The sequence below is a fragment of the Tursiops truncatus genome, chromosome 5 (genome assembly GCF_011762595.2).
Source record: "Tursiops truncatus isolate mTurTru1 chromosome 5, mTurTru1.mat.Y, whole genome shotgun sequence".
NCBI lineage: Eukaryota > Metazoa > Chordata > Mammalia > Artiodactyla > Delphinidae > Tursiops > Tursiops truncatus.
Genome location: NC_047038.1, coordinates 87,217,323 through 87,231,222, shown reverse-complemented (window position 1 = coordinate 87,231,222; position 13,900 = coordinate 87,217,323). Strand labels below are relative to the sequence as shown.

General features: G+C 42.9%; 1 protein-coding gene across 8 annotated transcripts in view; it reads right to left on the bottom strand.

Moving 5' to 3' along the window:
* The window catches only part of RUFY3 (RUN and FYVE domain containing 3), an 84,311-nt gene extending 71,018 nt beyond the window's left edge, over positions 1-13,293 (bottom strand). For 4 of the 8 annotated variants that reach the window (XM_019932676.3, XM_019932678.3, XM_033857122.2 and 1 more), the window contains exon 1: positions 12,747-13,287. In XM_019932676.3, coding sequence (XP_019788235.1) covers positions 12,747-13,098 — 352 coding nt within the window. In that variant the 5' untranslated portion in view covers positions 13,099-13,287. Of the gene's footprint in view, positions 1-12,746 lie in introns of all 8 variants that reach the window. The other 4 variants (XR_012332024.1, XM_019932675.3, XM_033857121.2 and 1 more) reach the window with 3 other exon arrangements.
* Between the last annotated feature and the right edge of the window lie 607 nt (positions 13,294-13,900).

Genomic DNA, 13,900 nt, shown 5'->3' with positions numbered 1-13,900 from the left:
AAACTTGATTAACATTCCTTCCAAAGGTCCTCTCCAGGTAGGCACAAGGAAGGAAGCCGAAAGCAACTAAAACTTCTGCCAAGGAGAGAAAAACCTGTCTGCACTGGTTACCCTTGAGTTTCCCATACCTATCAGTTTGAGGGGGTATTAGCAGTTATTTCAGAAATAAGAACTGTGGGTGGGCAGGAAAACCTGTACTTTTACCCAGTTATACCTGTTTGCAGGTAACCACTCTTGAGTCTTCAACATGACAGTTACTCATTGTTCTGTTCATAAGCAATGAATTTACTATGAAAACACGCACTAAATAGAGGACTAATAAAAATAATTTTAAATATTGCTTGGTAATGTTTTTACTATGTAAACATATTAGCTTAGAATATAAGGGCAATATTAAGTCATCAGTAAGACATACAAACCTTGAACTTTTTTTTCATAATCTTTTCTCATAAACACACTAATTATAAGCTGCATTGAACTATTTTCTCATTTGATTCCACTTGAGAATAACAGCATATATTTGTAAAAGAGTTGTGAGGAGGTCTGGGGTACAGTTTGTGGCCCTAAAACAGAATTAACAAGGCTATGTGAAGTTCAAATCCAAGATAATGATCTGAACAATACTATGTTCTAACTGCTCACCCAGCATGAATTTTCCACATTATGGTTGATTCAAAGCAAATGAGATTCACTTTTCAAAGTTAGTAGTTACATTCCTTTAAAGTATATTTACTCAGCTACTATTATAAGACAAAGGCTGATTTGTCACACCCAATGGCCCTGTTATACGATGTGGAAAAATTATTACTACTTAAGGTAGCTACCATTTATTGAATTTTTATTTTCTGTTAGGTGCTTTGTAAATATCATATCAAATCCTCACAAGAATCCTGCAAAGTTGGGACTTTCCTGGTGGCGCAGTGGTTAAGAATCCGTCTGCCAATGCAGGGGACACGGGTTCAAGCCCTGGTCCGGGAAGATCCCACATGCCGAGGAGCAACTAAGCCCGTGCACCACAACTACTGAGCCTGCGGTCTGGATCCCGCAAGCCACAACTACTGAAGCCCACGCGCCTAGAGCCCATGCTCCGCAACGAGAAGCCACCGCAATGAGAAACCCGTGCACCGCAACAAAGAGTAGCCCCTGCTCGCCGCAACTAGAGAAAGCCTGTGCACAGCAACGAAGACCCAATGCAGCCAAAAAAAAAAAAAAAAAGAATCCTACAAAGTAGGTATTGATATTCCCTCTTTACATTCAAGGAAACCAAAGTTGAGCCACATAACTGGCCCAAGATCACACAATTAGCAAGTGGCAGAACCAGGATCCCCAGCTGCTTCTAGAATGCCCATGAAGTCCATTTTTTCTTCTATACTTTGCAGCTTCAGCACTCCACCCCAAGGATTAAACTTTACTCAGGGAAAATAAAGGAAAACAAAACAAAAGCAAAAACAAAGTAACACAGGCAAGGTCCTCTTGAAATTTCCTAAACAGTTATTTCAACAAAGTTAAGATTTGAAGCAGAGAAAAAATTTAACCGCTTTCATACTTTACACCTTAATGTTTCACAAACCATATATTCCACTTAGTCACCCTTATACATCTAGTTTACGTTTTTAATAAGTGGGCATTTTCTTTTCTTTCTTTCTTTTTTTTTTTTGGCCAAGCAGCAAGGCTTGCAGGATCTTAGCTCGCTGACCAGGGATCAAACCCAGGTCCCAGCAGTGAAAGTGCTGCATCCTAACCATTGAGCACAGGGAATTCCCAAGTGGGCATTTTCTGAGAAGCTGAGAATCCAGCATGTATCTTTCTGCTTGTGCTGGCGAAGGGTAAACCAGATTCTTCCTGACTATTGTGAAGGATGTCACTTGCTTAACTGTACCATTGAAAAAACCATCTTACCGAGTTCCCGCCACATTTACTTATCCGGGTGGACATATTAAGAACACCTGATACATCCAGAAGTGTTAAAAGATAAATGAAGTGGGGGGGAACGATTTTCTAAAATGACTCATTTCAGAACTTTTTAAAATAACAAACTTCGATGCCTAATTTTAATTCTTAAAAAAAAATCACCAATACCCATGAAACCATTGCCCAACTGGAGAAACAGACCAGTGTCTTTCATTTACATGCTCCTTCTCTGTTCTGAATTCCTGCCTCCCCTTTTGAGGCAGCTACTTCTGAATTTTGTGTAAATCACTGTCTTATTTTAGAAATATTACAAATACACGGATGCCTAAATAATATTTTAGCTTGTTTTTTTTTTTTAACTGTAGCGAAAAGGGTTTGATACTGTATATAACCTAAGCCTTTCACTCAAAACTGCATTTTCTAAGACTTATCCACATTGTAGTGTGTAGCTTGTACTTTACCCTTTGGGCTGCTGTGTTACAAGGTAACAGTCCATTGTATGTATAAACAATTTTTGATCTATTTTCATGCTGGTGAGCATTTGGGTTATTTCTAATTTTTTCGTTTTAAATGATATTATTTAGATACTTTTCAGAAATAGATTTCTGGTAGGTATGCCAATTCTTCTTCAACAGGTTTGAGGGTAAGAGACCACTTCACTTACTTCTTTTACAGTTAGCTGACTCCTCCTATTACTTAGTTCCTATTCTGCACACAATAGTGCTTAAAATTTGTCAACTTGTGCAACTACATCAATTTGTAAAACTCACAAGTTCTGTTACCCAAGGCTTCCTGGGTCACCGTTTTACAATTTAAGAAGAAAAGTCTCATCCCCTCCCCCCAAGTTCACTAGTTGCTGTTAGCACAAAAGGGTTCCCTTGATGAATTACCATCATGATGCCATCTGGGAAAGCCCAGATGTTTCTGCTAAATTATAAGATTATTCAATTGAAAGATCATGACTTTGTCACATGCTCCAGTCCTCCCTCTCACTTCCTTCCCTCCCCCACACGAAGATCTATTATATCCTCCTCTAATGTTGAGATTGCTACAAGTTTAGGTTTATATACTTGGCAGGCTCAGTATTACTCTGTAGATATTCCAAGGAAGATAATATATACTATGAGTATACCTGAGAAGCTGAGTTATGGTTGCTAAAAACACCACCAGGACTATTACATTGCATAATATTTTTCTTGTAAAATTAACCAGCATAAGACTGAAAATAACTCCTACCTTAATAACTAAAATGGATCTCATGGCTACGTGGCAGTAGGTAATAATTTACAGATGTAAAGCTACCAACTACTTAGTAGACAATCTTGGGAAACTTATCCTCCTCTTGTCTCAATTTATTCAGCTATAAACATGGAACTAAATAACTAGCTTCACAAAGATCACAGGCTCCATGAGAAGAACTCTGCCTGTTTTACACACCATTACACACTTGCTTAAAATAATACCTACCAAATACCAGATACTCCATAGATACTTGTTGGTATAGACATGTAACTCTAAAGCACTCTATATTCTTGCAATGATATATTTCCACCCTCCTGTTTCACTTCAACCATGAAAACCCCCAAGTTCTAGAAAATCAAGCTATATTTATGCCCCAACAAACATGTCATTCTAACACAGGCTTTATTCATTTATACACAACAGATTCAATGATTTAATATGTATCAAGCAACTATTATGTCTAGCCACTATGGATATGAAGAAAGAACAAGGCAATAGACAAGAAACAGAAAATTACAGGTGTTTAAGAAATTTCTAAATCCCTGTCACACACATGGCTATTCAGTATTGCTTACATGCCTAACTATTTTCTCTATCACGCTGGTGGCTTGTGAATTTCACATTCATTCATTTTTAGCAAATAGGGCTTTATCAGGTAGAACAAGGAACTAGAGGGCTACTGCTGCCTAAAGAGGAGCCTCCAGTTTAGGATGTGATTCCAGTTATGGGAGGTGGTGAAGGAGGCTGAGAGCATGTGGACTCAAGCCAGAATGCCCACAGTCAATCCTAGGTCCATCACTTAGAAGCTGAGTGCTTGTTTCTGCGCCTGTTCCTTCACTGACAAAATGGCGATACTCATATTCACTACTTCAGAGTTAGATGAAGTAATGAAAGTAAAATGCTCAACATGGTACTTTACACAAAGTAAGCAGTCAGTAAATGGCAGCCATTATCATCATTTTAATATGTGATTCTGCTTTCGAGAGTACTGGGAAACAACCCAAAAACCCAAAAAACCCAAAAACCCTATCAATCACATGAAATGAAAGTCAGTAAGGATGAATGTTCAAGGGACTAAGGTAGAGGGAAGTAAAAAAGGCGATCTGAGTAAAGGGTATGCTGGGGCATCACTCGGGACTTGAGAAAGGAAGAGGAGAGAGGGGTCAGAATTTTACCAAGCCTTCATAACAGGTGACCAGATTTCCTAAGTTCATAAAAAAGGCAGAGGAAGCAGATAAATGTCTGTGGACAGTCCATAAACAGATTCTAAAATTAGAGAGAAAAACCATATTCTTAAAGGCAATATGTTGAAACAGTTTCTCCCGCTTTCTACATGCCTTTTGCTGTCACAGTCTGCTAATCTCTCCTTTCCTTATGGATCATGAGGTTTCAGACTTTCCCGTCTCTGCCCCACCATCCATGACACTCCCTCTGACACATGCTGAGTGTCATGTCCATTCCGTATGGAGCAAGTCTAGAACCAGACACTCACTAAGATGGGTTGTGCAAAGAGGAATATCATCTTGGCCCAGCAGCCCTTGATTCCTGATCTGTTATGTTTTAGGAAGACTATGAACTTTTCACAATCATTCAAACATAGCTACAGTAGAGGGCGTGACAGTATTGATAGGTACCCTCTCGAGTACCACTGCCTTTGTAACTCTAAAAGCATTTCTTTTCACGTAATTTCAAACCAATTCTTTATGCTTATGGTATACTACTAACTTCCCAAAATAAAATTTAAAGCTCATACTTGAGCCACGTCGCACTGTAGGAAGACATTATAATGTTAATAAGGTTTGTGTAGAAATGTAAGTTGTGATGTTCTGCAAAGTTCCTTAAAATGGGATTCTACTTTTATTTATGATGGCTACAGGTTACTTATTGTGTAATGATAGAGAAGCAGCATATCTTTTATGCAACTTGTTTCATTATTTAAGGAATTTTCAAAAATATTAGCCAACAAGGAATTATCATTATTTCATCCAGTTAATTTGGCTAAACTCTCATCATCATCCACCTAGACTTTCTACTACCTATAACATACACTAGAAAAATATGTTCTCAGCTTCTTGATAAAATTTTACCTGTTTAACACATAGGTTTCTGTTAAAAGTCAAACAAAAAAGGGAAAAGATGAGAGACAAAATACAGTCAGGTGAACATGTTTTGAAGCCAATACTATTATTTCAGTCTGAAAAGTTGCTTTCTTTGCCACCTTTCCTCTGCTGTCTCTCCCACCCAGGAACTTTTTTACTGCCTTCTACCCAAACTGGGTTCTTTAAGGCCTTGGTGAGGGAGTACACAGTGATTAACAACATGAGCTTTGGATACTCAGACTATTGAGGAATATGAATTCATTCTCTGTCCTTCAGTTAAAAAAAAGCAATATATACAAATATTGAATTATTATGTTGTATACCTGAAACTAACACAATATGTCAATTATGGTTACCGGGGGGGAAGGTTGAGGGGAAAGGATAGTTAGGGAGTTTGGGTTTGACATGTACACACTGCTATATTTAAAATGGATAGCCAACAGGGACCTACTGTATACCACAGGGAACTCTGCTCAATATTCTGTAATAACCTAAATAGGAAAAGAATTCGAAAAAGAATAGATACATGTATATGTATAACTGAATCATTTTGCTGTTCACCTGAAACTAATACAACATTGTTAATCAACTATACTCCAATATAAAATAATAATTTTAAAAATATGTCAATTATATATCAGTAAAAACATAAAAACAAAAACCAAAAAACACTTCTGGGGACAGGGACAGAAATCTGTGTTAACAGGACCTCCAGGTGACTCTGATGTGTGCTAAAGTTTGAGATAAGACTTTTCCTAAACCAAAGAATCTACATCTCCAGAAAAATCTTCTAAATCCAAGGTTACTCTATCAGAATTTATTTCATAATAGCTTAGATATCACTAAAAGACTGAATCAAATACTCTGATGAAAAACGTATGTTGCACCTACCTATATGAATTCTATGTGAACTACTCCTCCCCATTTTTTTCTTTTCAGCTTTCATTGTTAAGTGAGTAGTTTTATGCACTAGCTCTTCCATCTAATGGAAATTCTAAGAAATACCTCTTATAAATATAACCCCCCAAATTGATAAGTACTGATACATGTGAAGTTTGTGCCTCCCTGCCTAGAAAATAAAAATATTCTATAAATGTAGCCACTAAGTACCATTACTATCTTACTAGTCACATTCTTTATTCATAATTGTTTGGGTTACAGAACTACAGTAAAATTTCTGTTATCTAATGAAGAACCTTTTAGGATCCTCTAGTATCCAGAATGAAGCTAAGATGAGAACTAAGAAAAAAGAAAACTCTGAAAGAATGAACCCATGATTATCAATAGCAGAGCAGCCAAAACAAAGACTCAAAAATTACATCTAATATTCTGAAACTGTTGCTTTGTCAATAAGAAGCATAACAGGACTTTTTGATAATGCCAGGCCAGAAGAGGAGGTAAAACAAAAGAAAGCAGGCAGAAGAGAAGGGGAGCAATTGGCTGGGAAGACAAACTGTTGACAGTTTAGGCAGCAGTGGTGATAAAAGCAAAATCAGGAAGGCAAGCAGCAGACAGCAAGCTTAGTCATGAGGTGGGAAATGGGGGTATGACCCAGCTCCCAGGACCTTAGATGCTCAAGATCCCAGGTTATTTCAGCTGTGTGTGGAAAAGGACCCACCTGCATTTAGATACTCTTAAGGGCTAAACTACAGGTCTCTGGTAGTCACTAATCTACAATTACACACCGAAGATGCTACGTTTCTGAGGGTTTCCCCCCTTTTCTTATGGGCCTTTACTTCTGCTATTTGACAAAACAGCATTTAATGAATCAGAAAGTGGCTCTTTGCATTCTGAACACAGCTGGAAAAGAGCTGATGGCTGACAGATTTGTGAATCACAATACTGTAAATGAAGGCACTGCTCTACATTAATTATAACAAAATGCTGTCTTCTAAAAAGTCACACATCAAGCTAAAACCTACTCATGTGAGGTGAATGCTCAAAACTTTTTGGTTCTGATGGTTCAACCCTTCCCCTGCACACCTCCCAATTTTGAGCTGATGCCTCTACATTTACAAATCCAAAAAAAGTGACTTTTGTCTTTTCAAAGTTTAAAAAGCACACAGCAGATGAACTGATTAATGTGTATTCAACTCCTAATCAGGTATAATGTTTTCTAGAGTACTATTAAACAATGAAAAGAGAAAAAAGAGAGAGACATAATAATAGAAATACCCATGGAGAATAAAGTCAATGAATAAATACATACATACACATACAAATAATGTATATACGCACATATACCTATATAATACATAATATCTTTCTGTTGTAGGTGTGTGTATGAAACTGTGAACCTAAAATTGATTTTCTCCTCTTAAATACACATTCCTGGGTTCGTATGTAAATGAGAGCACTCATTCCCCACATCCTGGACTCTTAAAGAGCATCCATGAGAAACAGTGAATGCTTCTAGAAGCCTCATTCTCTGCACTTTCCAGGGCTCAACCAAGGCATTCACTGTTAAGTATACTCAACTTTGACGTGGGTAGTCACTGTAATGCTTCCGGTCCTTCCCAAGACGTGTTTCCCCCTTCTTTCTATTCCTTTCCTAGCTCTCCTATCTCAAAATAGCACATGCAAATACAGAAAGAAAGCTGCTACTTTGTGAGTGGACTCTTTTTTGGTACACTGCTGTATTTGGGAGAGAAAAGACAAGGACAGAGATGTGGGCTATTTGTATGGCATTGCTTTAAATATAAATGTTTGTGGTAGCTCTGAGAGTTGAAAGAGGAAAAGAACTGTCAATAGAAGCTGATAACCATGCAAATGGCAGGGGTGCCTCTTCCCTCCAACACCAAGGAGAAGCCATCTCTTGTTCATTCTGTCCACTCACAAGATGACTTCTAAAGTTAGGATGGAAAAGGAAGGCATTAGGTGTTACTGAGCAAGGGCTGGTGTGCCCTTGGCACAGAAAGCCAAACTCTGATAACAGGTGTTTGCGGCAAAGTAAGGGTTTATTTGCAGGGCGCCAAGCAAGTAGAATGGGCAGCTCATGCTCAAAAGACCCGAACTCCTGGATGGCTTTCAGGCAAGGGTTTTTAAAGACAGTTTTAGAGGAGAGGGTCGTAGGATGCGTGATCAGCTCGTGGACCTTTTTCTGATTGGTTGGTGGTGAGGTAACAGGCTGATGTTTCAGGAATCTCAAACTTCTGGTTCCAACCAGTCTGGGGTCTACCTTGCTTGTGGTCAGCATGTAGTGGCCATCGTCCACCTGGATGGGGGTCTTAGTCTCTACAGAGCAACTCAAAGATATGCATCAGGGGCTTCCCTGGTGGTGCAGTGGTTGAGAATCTGCCTGCTAGTGCAGGGGACACGGGTTCAAGCCCTGGTCTGGGAGGATCCCACATGCTGCGGAGCAACTGGGCCCGTGGGCCACAACTACTGAGCCTGCGCGTCTGGAGCCTGTGCTCCGCAACAGGAGAGGCCGCAATAGTGAGAGGCCCACACACCGCAATGAAGAGTGGCCCCCACTTGCCACAACTAGAGAAAGCCCTTGCACAGAAACGAAGACCCAACACAGCAAAAATAAAAAAATAAAATAAAAAATCACAAAGAACTGAAGTAATCTACTGATTCATAAATCTAAATATTCATTTAAAAAAAAGATATGCATCAGATTGTTATCTATATCCCCTCAGGAGAAACCAGGAGTCCTGTGACACTACTGTCCTCTTCACTGACTGCTTGCATCTGCTCTTTGGAACTCAGGGAAGGCCTAGGAGTCTAAAGCCTTTTTTTCTACAAATAAGAAATGGGACTTTTGTACTTGGGAAAGTCCCACAGGGTCCTGCTTGGTTTCAATGCCCCCTTTACTTTGATACTCCTCAATCCTGAGGGGAACAGGTATGGGACAAGAAAGGAAATAGAGTTGTTGGTTTTTTTTAATATAAATTTATATATTTTGGCTGCGTTGGGTCTTCGTTGCTGTGCGCGGGCTTTCTCTAGTTGCGGTGAGCGGGTGCTACTCTTCGTTGCGGTGTGCGGGCTTCTCATTGTCGTGGCTTCTCTTGTTGTGGAGCACGGGCTCTAGGCGGGCAGGCTTCAGTAGTTGTGGCACGTGGGCTCAGCAGTTGTGGCTTGCAGGCTCTAGAGTTCAGTCTCAGTAGCTGCGGTGCACGGGCTCAGTTGCTCCACAGCATGTGGGATCTTCCCGGGCCAGGGCTTGAACCCGTGTCCCTTGCATTGGCAGGCAAATTCTTAACCACTGCACCACCAGGGAAGCCCGGAAATAGAGTTTTGAATAGAGAGGTTAATCACAAACTTGGCAGAAGAACTCAGTTTTAGGGGGACCTGGTTTCAAAAGTATTGGACCATGGCATGCAAGTAGCTCCTTCTTATAGAGTTGATGAGAAATTGGAATGGACGGTCATACACCAAGGGGGAAATGGCCCCACGAAATATGAACACATACATCTCTGTGAATGCATGCAAAAGTTCTGGAAGAAAACTCACCAAACTCAAAAGTGGTAGTCTCTGATAATAAATTGTGGTGGTGATGGGGGGTGGGGGAGAGGAGGGTTTGGGGGCCCACAAAGAGGAAAGTCACTTTGTGCTCAATGTACCTTTGCATTATAAAACATTTAAATAGTGAGAACAGATCCATGTGCTACTTGTGATTTTTACTTAAAAAAAAAAAGGCATGGTAGAAATTTGAGATTTAAAAGCTAGGAGCATAAAAATTTAGCAGATTACCAGCACTCAGAGTCAGAGAGTGACATAATCCAACAAGGCACATCAGAAACCTTTCATATTGCATTTAAGCTCGCTGCATGTTTCATGGACATTATATCCTGCAAGATTTTACACTGAAACCTTACATGTCATGAACCCTGAAAGGTTTAGGCTACCTCCTCTGCACACATTTTTGCTGTTCTTCATCGGTGTCATTTATAACAAATCTTCTAAACTCAAATGTAAAGGTTAATTTTAAAATCTCTGAGTACAGTCAAGACTTCTAAAATGAAGAGATAATAATGCCTTAATAAACAGTCTATCAAAATGATTATATATTATACACTTTTGGCAAGTACATCAGCGAGAGTTAAAAATTCAGTGTTGAGGAGGCAAATGTTCATTAGCTGTTGAGGCTGAGTCTAAGTACTGCCCTGCTAACTGAAATGAGAAGTCTTTGAAAAACTGCTGGTCTCAGGTTGCTCAAATGAGTCATCAGGACAACCCGAGTTCTGATATCCAGGTACATCATATAAAGCAATATTGCACTGACTCTACAGAGCAGCAACAAGGAAGTATTTTTATTAATATCCAGAGAATTCCTTTTTGCAAGTATGTGTGTTCTAAAGTACATATAAAAATAACAGGTAAAAATAAAAACAGTACAAAACAAAAACTACTTTAAGTCAGTTTTATAGTTGAATAAAATAAGTATCAGTGATCTTTGACAATATGAACTGTCCTCAGTGACTGGTCTTTAAAAACAGTGCAAGTGGGACACGTGTATTTTCCCAGTAAATTTTCTGAGTACTTACACACCAATAAACTATTTCAGAAATTAAAGACCAGGACGAACTATTAGAACTTTATATGCTAACAAATCATGCCATACATCTGCTACTGTTGTAAGGTAAGGGCCAAGGGATCACAGTTACGAAACTTTAGCTTTAAGTTCTCCGTTGCTGATCTTGATCATGCTGAGGCCCCAATTTTCGGACAATACTTAAAAATAAATAAAGTCAACCCTTAATATGAAGAAGGAATCAAATAAATCACCTGAAATTCAGATAATTCCCATAACTGATACTGGCCAACAGTTGAAAAAATTTTCTATATCACAACTTCTACCACAACTGTTACACAGAGTTATGAAGAAGTGAGAGGAGGGTCTTCTTCATCCTATAATGACTGGTTAATAAGCAGATTACACAAAAATAGAAATTCTTAGGAAGAAAAAGAGAGGCTGTGCTTAAAGAACAAAGTAGAAAGCAGATGCCTTAGAAAATGAAAAGCAGTGTTGCGAATATTCTTATCTTTACCTCCTCTGCTTATCAAAAGACTCATTTCTGACATTATTAGACACTCTCTTTTGGAAATTAGTGGATTACTGCAACAAACTATGACTTTACTAAGACTCTAGGTCTATAGTCAGTGTTGGCCCCCATTCTAGGTAAGTAATAAAGAGAAGCTAACAAAGGATTACCTCCAGCTGAATCCAATGGACCCTAATCTAGGGAGGAACCATCCAATCACAGTTTTGGACGTCTGCTATTCACTTAAAGAACATGGGCTCGGTAGGCAAAGAATCTGGGTCAACTTCATTCTTTCTCTCACACTGTTACTTAGGACAAATCACTTAATCACATTGATCCTCAGCTTCCTCACCTGAAAAAGTGGCATATCTGGCTTACAGAGATGTGACAATTAACTATGATAATCACAGCACATGCACATAGAAAGTATTCAACTAATGTTAACCTTTTCCTAGGGGACGGATCAGGGGCAGAAAAGGCAAAGTCAGGGTTTCTTGGCAGTGCAGAACAGTTAAAAGGTTTGCTTTCGTGCTAAACAAGAAACCTCTAGCTGTGTCTCAGAGAGAGACAGACAGAGACAGATTGATCGATTGATTCCCTCTTCACCTTAGGCAAATTTCCCTTTTCAGAACTCATACAGCAAAGTATTAGGCATTTATATCATGCCTTGTATCTTCAGTCACATTTTCATACTCTAAGATCTTGTCTTTTTAAACCAGATTTAATATTCTTCAAGTTTTTTATACACATTGCCTACTCTAGGGCCCCGCTCACAGCAGGTTGCACTAGACCTTTGTTGACCGATACAGCACAAAGTGCGGTGCGCTGCATTTACAGGACTCCGGTGATAGTGCTTTTAAAAGGTGGAGGCCTCTTCCTATCAAACGATATTATCCTGGGAAGTGCCCTCCTAAAGCCACACTTTCCCTTCTCGTCATCTCGCGCACAGTTCCTGATTTCTCTTCCCATTGTGGGGGACGGATATGTGATATTTACGGGTGTGGAGTGAACGCTAGTAAAAAATTTAGTGGTCCAACCGAGGCCACGCGGGCGGCGGCGGCGCAGCAGCCACACCTATCGACCGCAGCGGCGCTGGGAGCCCGCAGAAGGCGGGACAGCTGGGCTGCCGGGTCTCCGGACACCGCCCCCTCCTCCATTCCTTCAGGGAGGGCTCCCACCGGAGACCCGGGGCTGGGACCCGGCGAGCACGTGGGAGGCTGGCGAGGACGAGCGCCCGGCCCGGGAGGGGAGAGGAGGCCGGGCGGGAGCCTGCGGCCTTGGTAGACTAGGAGGTAAACAGTCCGGCGCCCGGACCGCGGCCGCCCCCCTGCGCCCCCGGATGGGAGCTTCCCGAGAGCCGCCCCCAGCGCCCAGTCTCCCCGTTGGCTCGGGGCCCTGCTCAGCTTCGGGGAGCCAGCAGGAGGCGGAGCTTTGCGGAGCCGGACTGGCCCTTCCCGGCCGAGGCCCCCCTTCCCCACCGGCATCCCCCTTCCCGGCCGCTACTCACGGTGTTTGCCGCCGCCGCCGCCGCCGCCGCTCGGGTAGTTCAGCAGCAGGAAGGGCAGCGGGGAGCCCGGCGACGGCGGGGTCCTCCAGGCGCGCTGTTGCTGCGGCGGCGGGCGCGCTACGAAGCCGGCGCCTCCATCGCCCGGGTAGAGCAGGAAGAAGGGGGCAGCCACCGGCGAGCCGGGCTCCGATTGCCCCGCGGGGGAGGCCAGCGGCGGCCCCGCCTCGTCCTCTCGGTCCGCGCCCCCGGCTGAAGCGCGGCGCGGCTCCTCCAGCCGCTGCTTCCCGCCCCTCGCCGGTTCCTCGCTGCAACTTTCCGCGCCGGCAGTGGGCGGCGGCGAGGTCTCAGCCATGCTCGTTCCTTCCTTCGCCGCCGCCTCCGACTCGCACCCGGGCCTGGGCAGGGGAGCAGAGGGTCACGGCGGGGAGCCGCCGCCCCGTCCCGTCCGCGCCACCGCCACCTTTCTCCTTGGCTACGGGCCGGCGTCTGGGCTCTGCCGTTCCGTCTACTGCCCGCCCCGCCGGGGTCCGAGCCAGCTGAAGGGACGGCCCCGCCCGACGGCGCGGTCTCCCTACCGGCCGCCTCCTCCCGCCTGCCCCTCCCGCCCCGGCCCCCAGCCTGCGGCGCGGCTCCCCTAGGGGGCGGCCTCCTCCTCTTCCCACTTCCCACATTCCGCTCGGCTCCGGCGGCGCTGAGCTCACTCCCGACCCTGGGGGAGGGTACGGTGCCCAGTGCCTGGTCCTTACCGGCCCCCGGCACGGCCCTCCTAAGCGGTCAGGTGTGTTTACCCCCCGGTGCTTGAACGGTGGGAGACCTGGCCAAATATCTAGCGGCGCTTTTCTGTGCAACCGCCCAGCTTCATCGGTAGCACGGAGGCACAAAGATCTGGGTTGAAGAGGCGAAAGCCAGTTTTAAAAAGGAACCTGCTCCCCCCACCCCTCCCGTATTAAACTGTACCCTATGCCTTGCATACACTATAACCGTTCATTCACGGTTTTGATTTATGAGCTTTTTATGTGAGACACCAGGGGTGGGTGTCTTCCTTCCCCCACCTCTTTTGTTCTCTGTCATGTGCCCTGTATAGAAATCTTGTATTTGCTCTGATTTTAACTCCCTGGTTTTCCGGGGTTCCGCGTGCGCATGAATACGTTTTA